This window comes from Artemia sp. Qi Xiang Cuo, chromosome 6 (genome assembly GCF_049724085.1).
Source record: "Artemia sp. Qi Xiang Cuo chromosome 6, ASM4972408v1, whole genome shotgun sequence".
NCBI lineage: Eukaryota > Metazoa > Arthropoda > Branchiopoda > Anostraca > Artemiidae > Artemia > Artemia sp. Qi Xiang Cuo.
In genome coordinates, this window is record NC_142799.1 from 51,535,031 (window position 1) to 51,550,782 (window position 15,752).

General features: G+C 34.6%; 1 protein-coding gene and 1 long non-coding RNA gene across 3 annotated transcripts in view; one reads left to right on the forward strand and one right to left on the reverse strand.

The window, feature by feature from the left end:
• The window catches only part of LOC148951353 (uncharacterized), a 66,712-nt gene that overhangs the window by 17,777 nt on the left and 33,183 nt on the right, over window positions 1–15,752 (forward strand). The window contains exon 2 of one of the 2 annotated variants that reach the window (XR_016141905.1): window positions 9,119–9,218. This is a non-coding gene — a long non-coding RNA (uncharacterized LOC148951353). Of the gene's footprint in view, window positions 1–9,118; window positions 9,829–15,752 lie in introns of those variants that run through there. The other variant, XR_016141906.1, reaches the window with a different exon arrangement.
• Window positions 1–15,752, reverse strand: part of LOC148951354 (uncharacterized) — a 162,255-nt gene that overhangs the window by 12,710 nt on the left and 133,793 nt on the right. The window contains exons 6-8 of the mRNA XM_089090814.1: window positions 9,872–10,085; window positions 6,740–7,036; window positions 2,559–2,675 (exon numbers count right to left, since the gene is read on the reverse strand). Of these exons, the coding sequence (XP_088946940.1) occupies window positions 2,559–2,675; window positions 6,740–7,036; window positions 9,872–10,085 (628 nt within the window). The remainder of the gene's footprint in view (window positions 1–2,558; window positions 2,676–6,739; window positions 7,037–9,871; window positions 10,086–15,752) is intronic.

Genomic DNA, 15,752 nt, shown 5'->3' on the forward strand with positions numbered 1-15,752 from the left:
AGTAAAGAGGAGGAAACTCCCCCACACCCCTCAGTGCAAGGGTTTTAAGTTATGCCCTGGGGGCATATAAGAACGATGTTGGCACAATGTATTATTTATTATTTTTTTCCTTTAGAGCAGAGCACTTCGTATCGAAGAAGTTGTCGTAGAAACTTCGAAAAGGGCTCATTCAATTGGAAATTGGAGTGTTCTGTGCCCTTTTTAATAGTCGAAAGGGATTGGAAGGCGACTAACACCCCTTCCAAGCCCATCATTTCCCAAAACACATCCAATCAAAATTTTGAGATAGCCATTTTGTTCAGCGTAGTTGATTTCCAGAGAGAAATTATGTTTTTGAGGACAGTCCCCCACAACCCTTAGTGCAAGGGTTTTAAGTGATGCCCTGGGGGCATATAAGGTATTTTATAGAAGGCGTTGTCTCAGAAACTTTAAAAAAGGCTCATTCGATTGGAAATTCAAAGGGCTAGTGCCCTTTTTAATGGTCGAAAGTGATTAGAGGGCAACTAACACCCCTCTCAGCCCAATTTTTCCCCAAACCCGTCCAATCAAAATTTTGAGATAGCCATTTTATTCAACGTAGTTTTAAGTTCTGGAAATTAGGTCTTTGAGGATGGCAACCCCCCCCCCCCCCACAGCCCTCAGGGTAAGGGTTGCAAATAATGCCCAGCGGTTTTCATATCAGGTTTATATAAGCGGTTTCATATAAGGCATATAAGGTTTTCAAATAACGCGTTGTCGTAGAAACTTCAAAAAGGGCTCATTCGATAGGAAATTGAAATGGCTAGTGCCGTTTTTAATTGTCGAAAGTAATTGAAAAGCAACTAATACCCCTTCCACGCCCACCATTTCCCCAAACACATCCAATAGAGATTTTGTGATAGCCATTTTGTTCCACGCACTTCAAAGTTCAGGAAATTATACTTTTGAGCAGGGCACTCCCCCCACAGTCTTCAGGGCAAGGGTTATAAGTTATGCCCTGGGGGCATATAAGGTTTTTATTGAAATCTTTGTCATAAACACTTGAAAAGGGGCTCATTTGAATGGAGATTGAAAGGGCTAGTGCCCTTTTTAATAATCAAAAGTGATTTGAAGGTAACTAACCCCCCTCTCACGCCATCTTTTCTCCAAACACATCCAATCAATATTTTAGATAGCCATTTTATTCAACGTAGTTGAAAGTTTTGGAAATTAGGTCTTTAAGGATGAAACACCCCCTCCCCACGGCTCTCAGGGCAAGGGCTGTAAGTTATGCCCTAGGGCGTATAAAGTTTTCATTGAAAGCGTAGAAACTTCAAAAGGGCTTATTCAATTGGAAATTGAAAGGGATAGAGCCTTTTTTAATAGTTGAAAGTGATTGGAGAGTGACTAACACCCCTCTGCGAGACCAGGGCACTTCCTATCGAAGGAGTTGTCATGGGAACTTCGAAAAGGGCTCATTTGATTGAAAATAGAAAGGGCTTATCCCCTTTTCAATAGTCGAAAGTGATTTGAAGGCAACTAATCCCCCTTCCACTCCCACTCTCCCGCGCCAACCCTCCATTTCTGCTCTTAAAGTTTAACCAAATCAAAATAGCGTAAGTGTATCCAAGCTATCAAAGAAATTAAACAGATTTTTTTGCGACTGGTATCAAGTTTTCCATTTTAGGTCAACTAGAGGAGGTATGAAACTAAATTACAGACAGTACTATTTGTGTCCAGATTTTTAAAAGGGTGTATGTTATTAAAAATTGCTGAAAATTTTTCTCCAGCATACAAATAGCAGGCCAAACTATAAAGTCTTAAAAAAAGAAAAGATTTAAAGCATTATTTTTTTTCCCTGAAAAGACTATGTCAATGTAAAACGAACAGAAATTAATTTAAAAAACTTTTTCTACAAAATAAGTTTTTCAAAGAAAAGTAAATAACTCCATTAAATCAAATATAAGCACAAATAAAATCAAATAATCTGCCAAGCGTGAAACTACCACAAATCACCATCGATAAATAAATAAAACCCAAAACGAACAGAAACTATAATAATCAACCGAGTCAAACTCAAAACGAGCAGAAATTAACATAAGTTGGGCGCAAAACCCCAATGCCTTCCCAGGGCCAGAACAAAATTTGCACATTACTGAAAAAATACAAATGAATGTGCATTGTCAGTTTAATATACATATACTGATATTTAGTAATCAAAATGTTAATATTATTTGATTTATTAAGGTTATAAAAATAAAAACATTTATATTTTAACAGCGTTTACCGCTGTTGTTTGTTTGTTTGTTGTTGTTTCTTTTTTTGTGTGTGTCGGGAGGTTTTTTTTTTTAAACTCTATGCTCAATTCCTTGAACAATATAGTAGTTTATACATTTAGGTTAATCTCATATTAATTTTATATATCTTTTAAACCCTTTTGTGATCTTATTACATATTCAATTTATATTCTCAAATAGGCTGCAGTACATGTATGGCTTGGAATATCAATCAAAAATACTCGCAGCTGTTTTCTTTTTTTCTTGAGTGGGCCTAGATCTGTTCTTGAGTGGGCCTAGATCTGTGTAAAAAAAAAGTATCACCTGGTTCACCAGATTCCACGACAAACGAAGACATTCTTCAATGTAGCTCAGAAGATCCTTGCTTTCTTTAAGACAAGGGTAATCATAAAGTGTCGCATAAATTTGTGATGTTACTTCCTATATTAAAAAAATAAAGTCAATGATAGGATAAAAATAAATAAAAACAAAATAAATAAACAAAGATTAGAAGGGGGCATAGCCTAATACAATACTAAGGGTAAGAGCCTATAACTTCAACCACTATCAGATCCTCATTATTATAGGCAAACATATCCAGTCTACTTTTGGAGAAACTAACTGAAGAGCATGGTAACCATTCACCCGAAAAAAAAAAAATCCGAGATAGCAATGTCACATTGTAAAAGTCAGTTATTCCAATATAGTCATTTGGTATAGAAAATCCGAGCGTCTGAGGTAGTCGTTACCACTGCTGATTAGAAGTTCCTGGTAATTTTCCTCTTGTGGCACTTCTTGTCGCTTGTGGTATCAACCTTATATCATCACTTCTGAAATGAATATTATCATAAGTTTTTAGGAAAACGCAAATAAAATTTGCAAACAACCCTCGCAGAAAACATTTTGAATGGAAAAAGTACGTAATACTACAAATCCATAGAGAAATTGAGTAAAATTATGGGGTTTAGTTTTGGTCCATATTACAAATTATTAAATGATCTTCGAGATAACAGGCAGCAGGCAGATATCAGCATTTTTTGGGCATAGAGGGGGGGGGGGCTCGAGAGTTCTGGACTCAAAAATAAGTCAAAATATTAAGAAAAATCTGTGATTTTATATGAGAAGTCCCACCACTTTATATATTTGCATGGCAATGACCCTAAGGCCCCCTCCATGCGTAAATTTCCTAACTAAAAGTATTTTAACACTTCTGCTCAAGAAAAGACTCGTCTCATGTACCTCTAAGATGTAACAGAACTCTGTGAGCGTTACCAGTGGATAACCATCCATTATAGGAGCTTATGTCATATGTTCTTACATTTTTTCATTTAGAAAATTAGCGAATGACTCAATGCCTCGTTCTTACGCTAAAGTTTGACATATTATTCTAATCCCTTAAGAACGACTCCTGAAACGCAAGGGTAGTTTCATTAGGATAAGAATCTTAAAAGTTGTAAGAAATTTTAGCGTAAAGAGCGAGGTATTGAGGAGTGTGCAACCTTCCTCATATACGGAATAACTTTGGTTTGTTTTAATTTTTAAGGTTGCTCCTTACTTTCAGTTGAAAAACTTGTTTGTTTTTTTTTAAATTTACTTTCAGACTGTTTTTTAGTTGTCCGGATTCATTTGTCATCCTGTGTAACTTTGCTCGTGTCGTAGATACTAAAAAATCTATTCCTCTTTCCTGTTTATTCTTCTCAAACTCACAATTGTAAAACTATCACGTTCGTTCACTTCAACTTGGTGGAAGTAATGAAAGATTTGAGAGCCATGGCTAGTCCGGGTTGCAGCGGTAGCTAGCAACCTAGTAAGAGACGATCACGTCCAATGCTAAAAAATACAATAGCCCGTAACTCCTACAAATAGTGTCTGATCAAAACAAAAAGTACGCTGTTAGAAACGCCTTAGTCGAAAACCCTATGTAGGAAACTTACCGTCCCTTGGCTTGAATAACGAGGAAGATCTATTGGCTTGAAAAACAAGATAACTCCGAAACACAGAGGAGGATTTGTAGGATGTTTTCCAAAAGAACTGTCTAATAGATTCTTTTGTGTACCCATCTGACTGACTGTATTCCAAATAGAAAACTGTACAATAAATATGATTCTATTCCGCTTTCTAGGGCTATAATGAGAGAAAGGTTGAGATTGATAGGACAACTTCTGCCGCTGAAGGATGACAATTTACTGAAGATAGACCTTTTTGGCCAACCATCTAGGGCCAAACGAAAAACAGGTCGTTCCCGAATGGGGTGGGAAAAGATAATAAGGAAGTATTTAAAGGATATTTCAACCTCTTAGAAGGGTGTAAAGAGGAGACTTTGAATAGATTGTGATGGATGAGGGGAATGTGCAGCTATGCTGGTCTCAGACAGCTGTGCAGGTGCTGTAGTGAGGTATTATTATAAGTAGTAGTAGTAGTAGTAGTATTTCAATCAATCGTAACAGTAAAATGCAATTCTGAGTAAAATGTCGTCATAAAGTGCCATATAAAACCTAAAATGGCCCTTTTGATGCCATTTCGGGAGAAGAAAGGCTGGGAAATAGAAAAGGGTATCAAAATTAATTGTACCAAAAAACAAATCCCCTTCCTGTATAATCCTCCTCCCAGCCCCCTTAGTAAGTTTCTAAGTTTATAAATTAAGAATTTGGTATCAGTTTAGCATTCCCGCTCTCCAGAAGGAAACACTGTAATATTCTGGAAGTTACTTTGAAACATTGTAAAATACTTACTTGTATCATTCTCAAAGGTCGACCATTTTAACTTTATATTAAACTTTATTAAAACAATATACAGTAGAATTTTAGCCTCCCTTGAACAAAAAAACTTGAACAAAAAGGAAAGTCATTTTTTTGCATCAGAAGCATGGATATATCTCTTCTTTTTTTCAAATGTTTTTTATTCTCCACTGACAGGGCACTGGAAGATCATAGAGCCCTGTTAAAGAGCTTTTTTGAAAGCCAATTTTTATATCCCCGTGATTTTTATAAACTTATCTTGGTGTTGCCATCATAAAGTGCCATAAAACACCCAAAATGGTACTTTGGGTGCCATTTCTGGAGAGGAAAGGCTAGGTTGCAGAAAAGAGTAGCATTATAGCCTCTTCAATAATTCCGAAGACCAAACTGGCTGTGAAGGATAAAATAAAGAAAATTATGAAGAAGAAAAAACGAGGATATATCCGACCAGTAAAAAAAAAAAAAGAATAAATAAGCGGATATTTCGGCCAAGACCTCCAATTGACCGTCCCCAGTACACAAAAGTAAATAAATAATAAAAAATACAAAGATAAAACTCCTAGGACAAAAAAAGTAAATGAACTTCAATAAGGAAAACACTAAAATTAAAATAGGCACTCTCAAAGTAGGATTGTTTTGTTTTTGTTTCGTCCCGAACAAAATTCAATTTTAAAATAAGTAAATTTTTTCTGATGAAAGTAAAGAGCGAAGTTGAAACCCAAGACAAACAAAAATTACAACTTCATAGTTTACGCAACATATTTTTGAGAACTGTTTCAAATAAACTGGCTCATGATATTTTACTTATATTTGTAGCTTTTTTTCAAAATTAGCTATGTACTAAAAACTAAGCTTGCTTGAGTTTTTTAAAGGATTAAAATTGTAAAGTAAGACGTATTAAGTTTATAGCCAGTTAAAGACTATTCAGAGCTTTTAGATTATTATTCTATTTTCTGCAGGCTACTTGAAGATTTTCTGCTCCTAATCCGGTTTTGATGCGTCGATTTTGTGTTTTCAAAACGGTGCTAGTTTTCTAAAATTTGACAAATATATTGAAATATCACCAGCCAGTTTATTTGAAACAGTTTTCAAAAATATGTTTCATAAACTGCAAAACAGTAATTTTTTGCCGTTTTAATTTTCAACTTTTCTCTTTGCTTTCTTAAATAAAATATTTAAAAAATAAATTAATTAAAGGAAGAATACTCTAACATAGCAACAAACGGAATGGGACAACAAGTATCTTTCACAATATCTCAAAATTGGAAGGGCTTCTCAATCCACATTTATGTAAAACAATAAAATTTCCAGCGTCAATTGAGAGACAATCGCTAAAATAAAACATTTGCAATTACTTGCAATTAACTATGGTTGTTGCACATTAAAGAGCTCTTTGTAAAGCGCCAAAACTTTAGCGTAAATTGTGAAGGGAGAGAGTCAATTGGAGGGCAGCCCCTATCACATACAGGATAATTTGGATTCGTTTTAAGCTTTAATGTTATTCTTCACTTTCCACTGAAAGAACTTGCTTTTTATATTTTAGACAGAAAGGGTCTATTAAATTATTCATAATATTTTTTGGCTTGCAACGATTTTGAATTGTAATATTGTGTTCAAGATCTTTAGCTTCCTTTTTTTCAATAATTTTGGACTTAGCAAAGACTTAAATGACTCTCAAGAAGGACTCTTTGAAGAGATTTTATTAGTGTTTTTTTTTTAATAATATTATACCAGACACTCAGCTATGCAAATTAAATACCCCATTACCTCGATGCATTTTCCAAGATCATATTCATCTGCAGTTCTCCTCAAATATATTTCTATGCTTGTTTCAATATCCGTTTTGGTATCAATCTTTGAAATCATTGACTTTCTGCTTTCCGGAAGACGTGCTTCACTTGCTTGAAGCAATCTTGAGCCAATTGGTTTATCTGGTAAAGGTGGTGGTACTGGAGGGCCGTTCCCTTGAACCACGTCTTTTGAATCCGAAATTTTAATTTGTAAAACCCTCTTTATATGATCCTTGATAAGATTCGACCTTGCAGATGCACTACGGTAAGCAAGCTATAAAACATGTTATTTTATAATATATATTTATAATATATATATATATATTATATATATTATTTTATATATTATTTTATAATATATATTATTATAAAACACGTTACATTAAAAGAAGATTATAGCCATCGCTTGGATGGGAACACATCAAGGAAGTGCTCGGCGTAGAAAACTGAGCTCTGTACTCCAAGAATATCTTCGTTGGATATTTTCATCTGATCGTTAAGAAAGTGGATGAAATGGATTAGGAAAAAGAAAATTAGCTTATAGATCATATTTTCAAAGCCTAAAATTCGTGAAAAAACAGACGCATATAAAGAAAGAAACAAACTAGTATGCTAACATATCAGGCACAGTAGAAACGCAATAAACCAACGAAATTATTAAGCAGGAACGTATTAAGGAGATAATTAAAGAAATGACTTACTTCTTTACAAACTTTAAAAGCTAGCATTAAAATATTGCTCATTTTTGTAAATGGATTTAAAAGCTTATTTAATCCATCCTAAGAAGAAGATCTGGGTCCCGTCTAGTCCCAAAATATTCTTGTGGATAATGCAAATATTCTTGTAGAAAAGTATTCTTTTCATGGGAGGTTACGAGGCGTTAAAGGGGCGTTCAAAACCAAATCGGGAAAAAATATTGCCAAAAATGAATTTTTTTTTTCAAATGAGGAAAAATTTTGTATTTTTTTAAATTGTTTGCTTTTCAGTGGGAGGGAGTGACGTCCTTGATCTTTTCTTTAGATGCCTTTTGTTATTCCTCACGTATTTCTTATGAAAAGAGCAAATATGTGCTCAAAGTTCTACCTATTGATGATTAATCCATCAATATCGAAGTTACATTGTACTTAATTAATCCAAAGTTTAGCCTAGTAGCTAGTCTAATGAAATTAATTAACTAATGCATTAAATAACTATTAAGTAATGACTAACTAAAATTAATAAAATTAATTGATTAGTCTAATAGAATTAGTAAGCAATAAAAAAAAGTTACATGCCTAAGGAAATCATTTACATTCACTGGATTGAAAACTAGCCGCAGCATAGACAACAGTAAACATAACTGAAGTGGAATCATTTTTTTTTTTTTTTTACTTCTGTTTCCAACCCGAGTTTTCAACAAACGAAAACTTATAAATTTGATCAAAATTTAAAATTAATATATTAAAAAGGACGATTTTAATTTATTAGCATACTTTTTAAAACGAAAAAATACTTATGTGAATTGCAAAAAGCTGTGGAGCGGTGTCTTTTTATTTTTAAAATCTGACTCCGGTTAGTTAATCAAACCGGGTACCCAAACGTTTTCCAGTTCATGTAAAAACATTATACTTTAAAAAAAAAATCATTTTCCTAATAAGGTATTATCATATTTACAAATATATTGACATATATATACTAAAGGAATCCTTATACCAAGTTCTTTATGCTTTATCAAATTACGCTAAAAAAAATATATATCTAAAATAACTTTTGAATAATAGGTTTTTAGAAATAAATACATTTTTTTTTACAATTTTTGCTTAGCTTGAAAAATGCTGGAGTGTATTTTCTTACTTGCAATAGAGGCTTTGGTTGTTTAATCATAGCGGTAACATCTACGTTTTTTAATTTATGCAGAGTTCTTATTAAAAAATTAGCTTTGATAATTAACGGTTCCGCTTAAATTTACTGTAGGTCTCAGCTATATTCAGGCAAAAAAACTTTAGCTCCTTAATTTAAGATGTCAGCTTTTAAGTCTAAAGTGAAACTAAGAAAACATTTAGATAGGAATATTTTTGTCTTTTTAACCAAAAAAATCCTGGCCCGAAATAGAAGCTCATCAAGTTTGATTCCTCGGATTCTATTTCACACAAGCAATTATTACGAAACATTAAAACTGCCCGATCACTCCAAGAGTTCGAACTAATTTAATGCTTTTTAACACTTAATATTTTCTGAACAGAATTAACCCTCTGTCAAGAGAAATATGCAGCAATTATTGTGCTGTATTCGTCGGAAAATGCTTTGTAGCCAAAAATCGGTGTTTTTTTTTTAAATAACATTTTATATTTACTTATAGTCTGCATTTCAATTTCAGGTTTTCAATGGATTTTTTGGACTTTCAAGTCTTGGCTCCAATTCTTTCATTTGTTCTGCCAGTTTTTAGTTCTTCCTTTATTGATTTTGCAAGACCAATGGTACGAAGTATTAACTAAATATTCATACTTGATCCACCACATTGTAACGAAAAATCGAAAAATACTAGCCAAATATTTAAATATTACATTTTTACAGATAAAGTTCCAAGGCTCTAAAGTTGTTATAAAAATTTTAAGAAGAAGGACAAATATTGGTTCATAGAAACTTCTGCTCTTGGTTCAGTTTTACTTGGAATTGTGTAGGGACAACTGACATCTTAAATGGTCTTGGCATTATTGGATTGCTTGATTTTAAAAATCATTTGTATTTCTTCCGGTTCTAATTTTGTTCAAATTTGACATTTCATCTTTTCGTTTGAAAAGATGAAATTGTGCATATTTATTTAGTCTTCACTTTAAATTTCCCATTTTTTTTTTACCTTTGTCGAATTCTTTATATTTTTTGGTCTTAGTTTCAATTCTTTTGTTTATTTCACCAGTTTTTATTATTTTCATCTATTGTATCCGTTAAGACAATCACGATAAAAATATTGACTAAACATCCATCATTGATTATTTTATTTCTTTTAGTTTTTTTTATTTGCATGAAATCCCTTCTGCAATGCTAGTTTTTAATGAACTTTTAAATTAAATCTAAATTGTTTTCATCAAATTTTTCAACTTAAGCGTAACCAGGGGTAACCATTAATTACCACAATAACAGAAAATAGTAATTTGGTTTTCAATTCTTCATTGTTAGTCAGGTAATCCAACCGGTCCAGAGCATCCATTGTGTCAACCCTAGCTTGAGCATAAAGGCTTCCATATCGTCGAATCAAGGCACTTGACATCCTCTCTCCATCACTGATTATGTCATAACTGAGGGTTGTGTTTCTGTCACTCATTGATTTTGCTTGTGCTGCGAGACTGAAAAAAAGACAATTCGTTATCAGTAGCTCTTAAAAAAAAGAATAATAGTTTTGTGCATGCTGGCCAGTGGTCTATAAAGCGCATTTACCGATCTCCTGATTCTCTGCCTTTGACCGGGAGTGCAATGCCTGGTTGAGAGCCAATCATCTGACGTTTCCCGTATTTACCCCTCATACTTCTCTAGTACATTTAGAGCTGGGGTGACTCTGCTTGAGCTAAGAGAGTCACACAGCAAACCTCCGTTATAAACCAAATAATAAGCGACACCAGGATTCAAACCCCTGCCTTTGCGAACATAGGATTGCAAGTTTAGCGCGCCAACCTCTGGGGTAGTACGGTTTATAGAACGAGCTCTTAAGGAGCTTTCAAACTACGTACGTAATTTTCTGTGTTAACTGGTTATGTTATGTTAAGTAGACTCTTTCACACTTAAGCAAACCCCTTAGAGATAGGATAACGTAAAATAATCCTCGTCTAGAATCGTCACAATCATCATAAGGCGATTCAAGCTCTGATCAAGCTTTGAAAAATTTCAAGCACAATTTTGTTAATAGAACTCCATACAACACCCTAAACATCCAATAAAAGTTCCAAGTTGTTGCTACTATGTTAACTTTTCTCTAACGTAACGTAGACGTGCGTAACGTAAAATTCTATATAGATCTCGAGTCTAATTGGTACTACCTACGCTACCGACATAATAATTGTTCCGTAAGATTAGCGCAAAGTCTTCAGTTGCGCTTATGCGCAAGATTCAACCTCGTGGTCTGAAAGAACCATCAGACAAGTAAATCCAAGGATTATTACTACTGCTACAATAAGCTCGTTACTGCGCTAAATGGAAACACGACCACAAAACAACTCCAACTCACCCTGTTTAAAATTTCTTGTTTAGACATCTCACCTCAAAGACCATAGGTCATTTTTAGAACATCATCCCAGCCTAAATGGTTTCCTGCTTACTAACTTTCCTTGAAATTTTAAATTGACCCCCCTCACCCTCTCCAAGCGTGGGACAAAACAGGTTAAAGTTAGTAAGATTTTGTAAACACTCATTTACAAAAATTAAAATGAACGAAGAAAAAAAAAAGATTACTTATGAACAGAAACATCTTGTATCCATTAACTAGCTCCTTAGATATTTACCACTGTCAAAATGAAACTTTATTTTTATATTTTTTATTATTTTTATTTTTTTATTTTTTTTATTAACAGCAACATAAATTCCTAAAACCTTTGCATGCTCTTGATTGATTGTTTTTTTTTTGTTTTTTTTTTATTTGAACGTGTCACTTATTCTTTTGTCTTGTCAGGATTACCAATTCAGACGGACCGTCGCAGGGTTATACAATATAAAAGTAAAGTTATGTATAGTCTTCATTAGCCAATTGTGAAAGGCTTCGATTTTGAAATGATTTGTAAAGAAAAATAGACTAAAATCGTCCGAAGATATTACACCTTTATAGTTTCCTGTATTTTTCTATCAGCAACAGAAATAAGCCTTTAAATGGTTTTTCTCTCTTTTATATTTCTATCTTTTATTTAAGCCTAAAAATTGTCTTTTTCTATTTTACACTTGGTAGTATTTACACTGCAAAGTGATTAACCTTTTATTGCACGATTTAGGCTAATTCTGCCGTCATCAAAACGATTTGATAATAATCTGTGTCCATGTTAAATAAATGCTTCAGCTATTACTTGCACGAAGCTTGAATGTGTTGCTTCCTTTGTGGCTAAAGTCAATCACCTTGATACAAATATCATTCAAATAAGATCATCTAGTCAATTTAAAGCATTACACGCAATTAATGTCGGTAAGATGGGAAAAACTTTGATGGGTGAGTGACCTTACCTTAAAAAAAATAGAATTCTATGGTTAAATCTTGCCTAAAATGAAACTAATGAAAGTAAAATATTGATGGACTGTCTTCTCAAAAAACAGCTTGTATTAACAGTTTAAATTAACTAACTGCTCCTAGAAAATTAAACATTCCTAGAAATCACGGGCTAAATTTTAGAATTGCTTGTGATTTAGACAGCAGCACGAATCATCAGATAAATGACTTAAGAAAACAATATGTGCTAAACAAATCTTTTGAGCATAAAAATCCGATCAAAATAAATGAACTGGATTTCTTATATAGCAAAATGTAAATGCATCTACGTAAAATTCGTTTGGCATAAAACCCTTCGCGGTAATAAAGTGATCCCGTCAATTGTTACCCAAACTTTAAATAGTTCTAGTCAGGGAACGTTGATTTAAATTATAATTCAAGTAATATCTAGGATAAGATTTGATTATATGGACACCAAGTCCTTAGATAGAGACCAACACGGACGTCAAAAGAATTTACTCTTTATGCTGATCCTAAAAATCTAAAAATATTTTAGTTTAAATTAAAAAATCGAAATTTGTTAGTATAATTTTTTTCCATAATTTTGGAAAAAGGGAGAAACCATCACAAAAAAAGAAGTGACCTCAACAAAGATAATACCATTAACTTAGGCATTGGAATACAGGGTTGCCACCATGGTTAGTTCTTAAAGTGCTGCAATTACCCAAGTTTGCGCGCTACACAGCGATTTTCGGTGTTATAGTCAAAAAATTGACTGCAATAGTGCTAAAATAGCAGTTTTGTACTCTTTTAGCACAATTTAAGCAACCCTGAGCACGTCCTACAGTGCTACACGTAATGAAATAGTTCTATAATAGTAATTTCGTGCTACTGGTGGCAACCCTGGTCAAATAACCCCATTTCAAAGGTTTGAGCACTCTGTCTAAAAACAAATACAAAAAATCTTAAATTATATGTTGTGTTCTCTGTTTCTTACTCCCTCATAGATGATTACATGGAACAAGCAATTTAAGGAAATTAAAAGAGGGCTAGTGAAAAAAAAGAAAAAAAGAAATCAAATCAACGCAACTTTTCATGATCAACCATTTTGTGTCGTAAAAAAGCAAATCTATCCTAAATTTGAGGATTTACCACCCTTAACCCCCATTATCAAAGTAAAATGTAGCTTCTGCTTTCCTGCAGTTTAACCTAAGTTCCAAATCCGTTTTCTTGTTTTTTTTTTTTTTTTTTTTTTTTTTTTTTTTTTTTTTACTAGAATGCTTCGAAAATTAACGTGTTCGATTGCCTATATTTTGAAGAGCATATCGAATTTAAAGTAAAAAGCTCAAATTTAAAGTTAGCAATGTGAAGGTGAGAGCAGTTCTTTGAATTAGTACCTCCAGAAAAGACCCGACCAATGTAGTTCAAAGGGCATGGGCGCCAAATTATGAAATGGCTTACCCTTCACTGGCACATTTTCATAGTAAAAAGCTTGAAAGCCTAAGTAAAGAACGATGTTGGCACAATGTATTGTTTTTTTTCCTTAGACCAGGGCACCTCATATCGAAGGGGTTGTTGCAGAAACTTCGAAAAGGGCTCATTCGATTGCAAATTGGAATGGCTAGTGCCCTTTTTAATAGTCGAAAGTGATTTGAATGCAATTAAGAGCCCTTCTACGCCCACCATTTCCCCAACCACATCCAATCAAAATTTTGACATCTACATTTTGTTCAACGAAGTTCAAAGGTTCGGAAATTATGTCTCTGAGGATGACATTCCCACCACAGCCCTCAGGGCAAGGGTTGTAAGTTATGCTCTGGGGGCATATAAGGTTTTTATTGAAAGCGTTGTTGTAGAAACTTCAAAAATGGCTCACCTGTTTCGAAATTGAAAGGGCTAGTGCCTTGTTTGGTTGAAAGTAATTGGAGAGCAACAAACCCCCCTCTCACGCCCACCATTTTCCAAAACACATGCAATCAAAATTTTGAGATATGCATTTTGTTCTACGTGGTTGAAAGTTCCGGAAATTAGGTCTTTGAGGACGATAACCCCCCTCAGAGCCCTCAGGGCAAGGGTTGTAAGCTGTGCCCTGGGGCATTTAAGGTTTTAATAGAAAGTGTTGTCGTAGAAACTTCAAAGAAAGCTCATTTGATTGGAAATTGAAAGGGCTAGTGCCCTTTTTAATAGTCGAAAGTGATTGGAGAGCAACTAACCCCCCTCTGACGCCCACCATTTCCCCAAACACATCCAATCAAAATTTTGAAATAGGCATTTTGTTCAACGTAGCTAAGAATTCTGGAAATTGTGTCTTTGAGGATGACGAACCCCTCAAACCCCTCAGGGCAAGGGTTGGAAGTTCTACCCTGGAGCCATATAAGGTTTTTATAGAAAGTGTTTTTGTAGAAACTTCAAAAAGGCTCATTCGAGTAATTGGTAATTGGAGTAAGCAACAAACCCCCCTCTCACGCCAACCATTTCCCCAAACACATCCAATCAAAATTTTGAAATGGACATTTTGTCCAACATAGTTGAAAGGTTCGGAAATTATGTCTTTGAGGATGAAACTCCCCCTACAGCCCTCAGGGCAAGGGTTGTAAGTTATGCCCTTGGGGCATATAAGGTTTTTATAGAAAACGTTGTCGTAAAAACTTCAAAAAGGGCTCGATTGGAAATTGAAAGGGCTAGTGCCCATTTTAATAGTTGAAAGTAATTGGAGGGCAACTAACCCCCCCCTGACGCCCACCATTTCTCCAAACACATCCAATCAAAATTTTGACATAACCATTTTGTTCAGCGTAGTTTATTTCCAGATAGAAAATTTGTTTTTGAGGAGGACACTCCCCCACAACCCTCAAGGCAAGGGTTTTAAGTTATGCCCTGGGGACATATAAGGTTTTTATAGAAGGCGTTGTCGTAGAAACTTCAAAACAGGCTCATTCGATTGGAAATTCAAAGGGCTAGTACCCTTTTTAATAGTCGAAAGTGATTGGAGGGCAACTAGCCCCTCTCCACGCTCATGATTCGTCCAACCACATTCAATCAAAATTTTGAGATTGCCATTTTGTTCAGCGTAGTTGATTTCTAGATAAAACATGTGTTTTTGATGAGGACACTCCCCTACAACTCTCAGGGCAAGGGTTTTAAGTTATGCCCTGGGGGCATGTAAAGTTTTTTATAGAAGGCATTGTCGTAGAAACGTCAAAACAGGCTCATTCGATTGAAAATTCAAAGGCCTAGTGCCCTTTTTAATAGTCGAAAGTGATTGAAGGGCAACTAGCCCCTCCCCCCACACCCATCATTCCCCCAAATACATACAATCAAAATTTTGAGGACACTCCCCCACAACCCTCAGAGCAAGGGTTTTAAGTTATGTCCTGGGGGCATATAAGGTTTTTATAGAATTTTGAGATAGCCCTTTTGTTCAGCGTAGTTGATTTCTAGATAGAACATACGTTTTTGAGGAGGACACTCCCCCACAACCCTCAGGGCAAGGGTTTTAAGTTATGCCCTGGGGGCATGTAAGGTTTTTTTTATAGAAGGTGTTGTCGTAGAAACGTCAAAACAGGTTCATTCGATGGAAAATTCAAAGGGCTAGTGCCCTTTTTAATAGTCGAAAGTGATTGAAGGGCAACTAGCCCTTTCCTCCCACACCCATAATTCCCCCAAATACATCCAATCAAAATTTTGAGGACACTCCCCCACAACCCTAAGGGCAAGGGTTTTAAGTTATGCCCTGGGGCATATAAGGTTTTTATAGAAGCCTCTGTCGTAGAAACATCAAAAAAGGCTCATTCGATTGGAAATTCAAAGGGCTAGTGCTCTTTTTAAT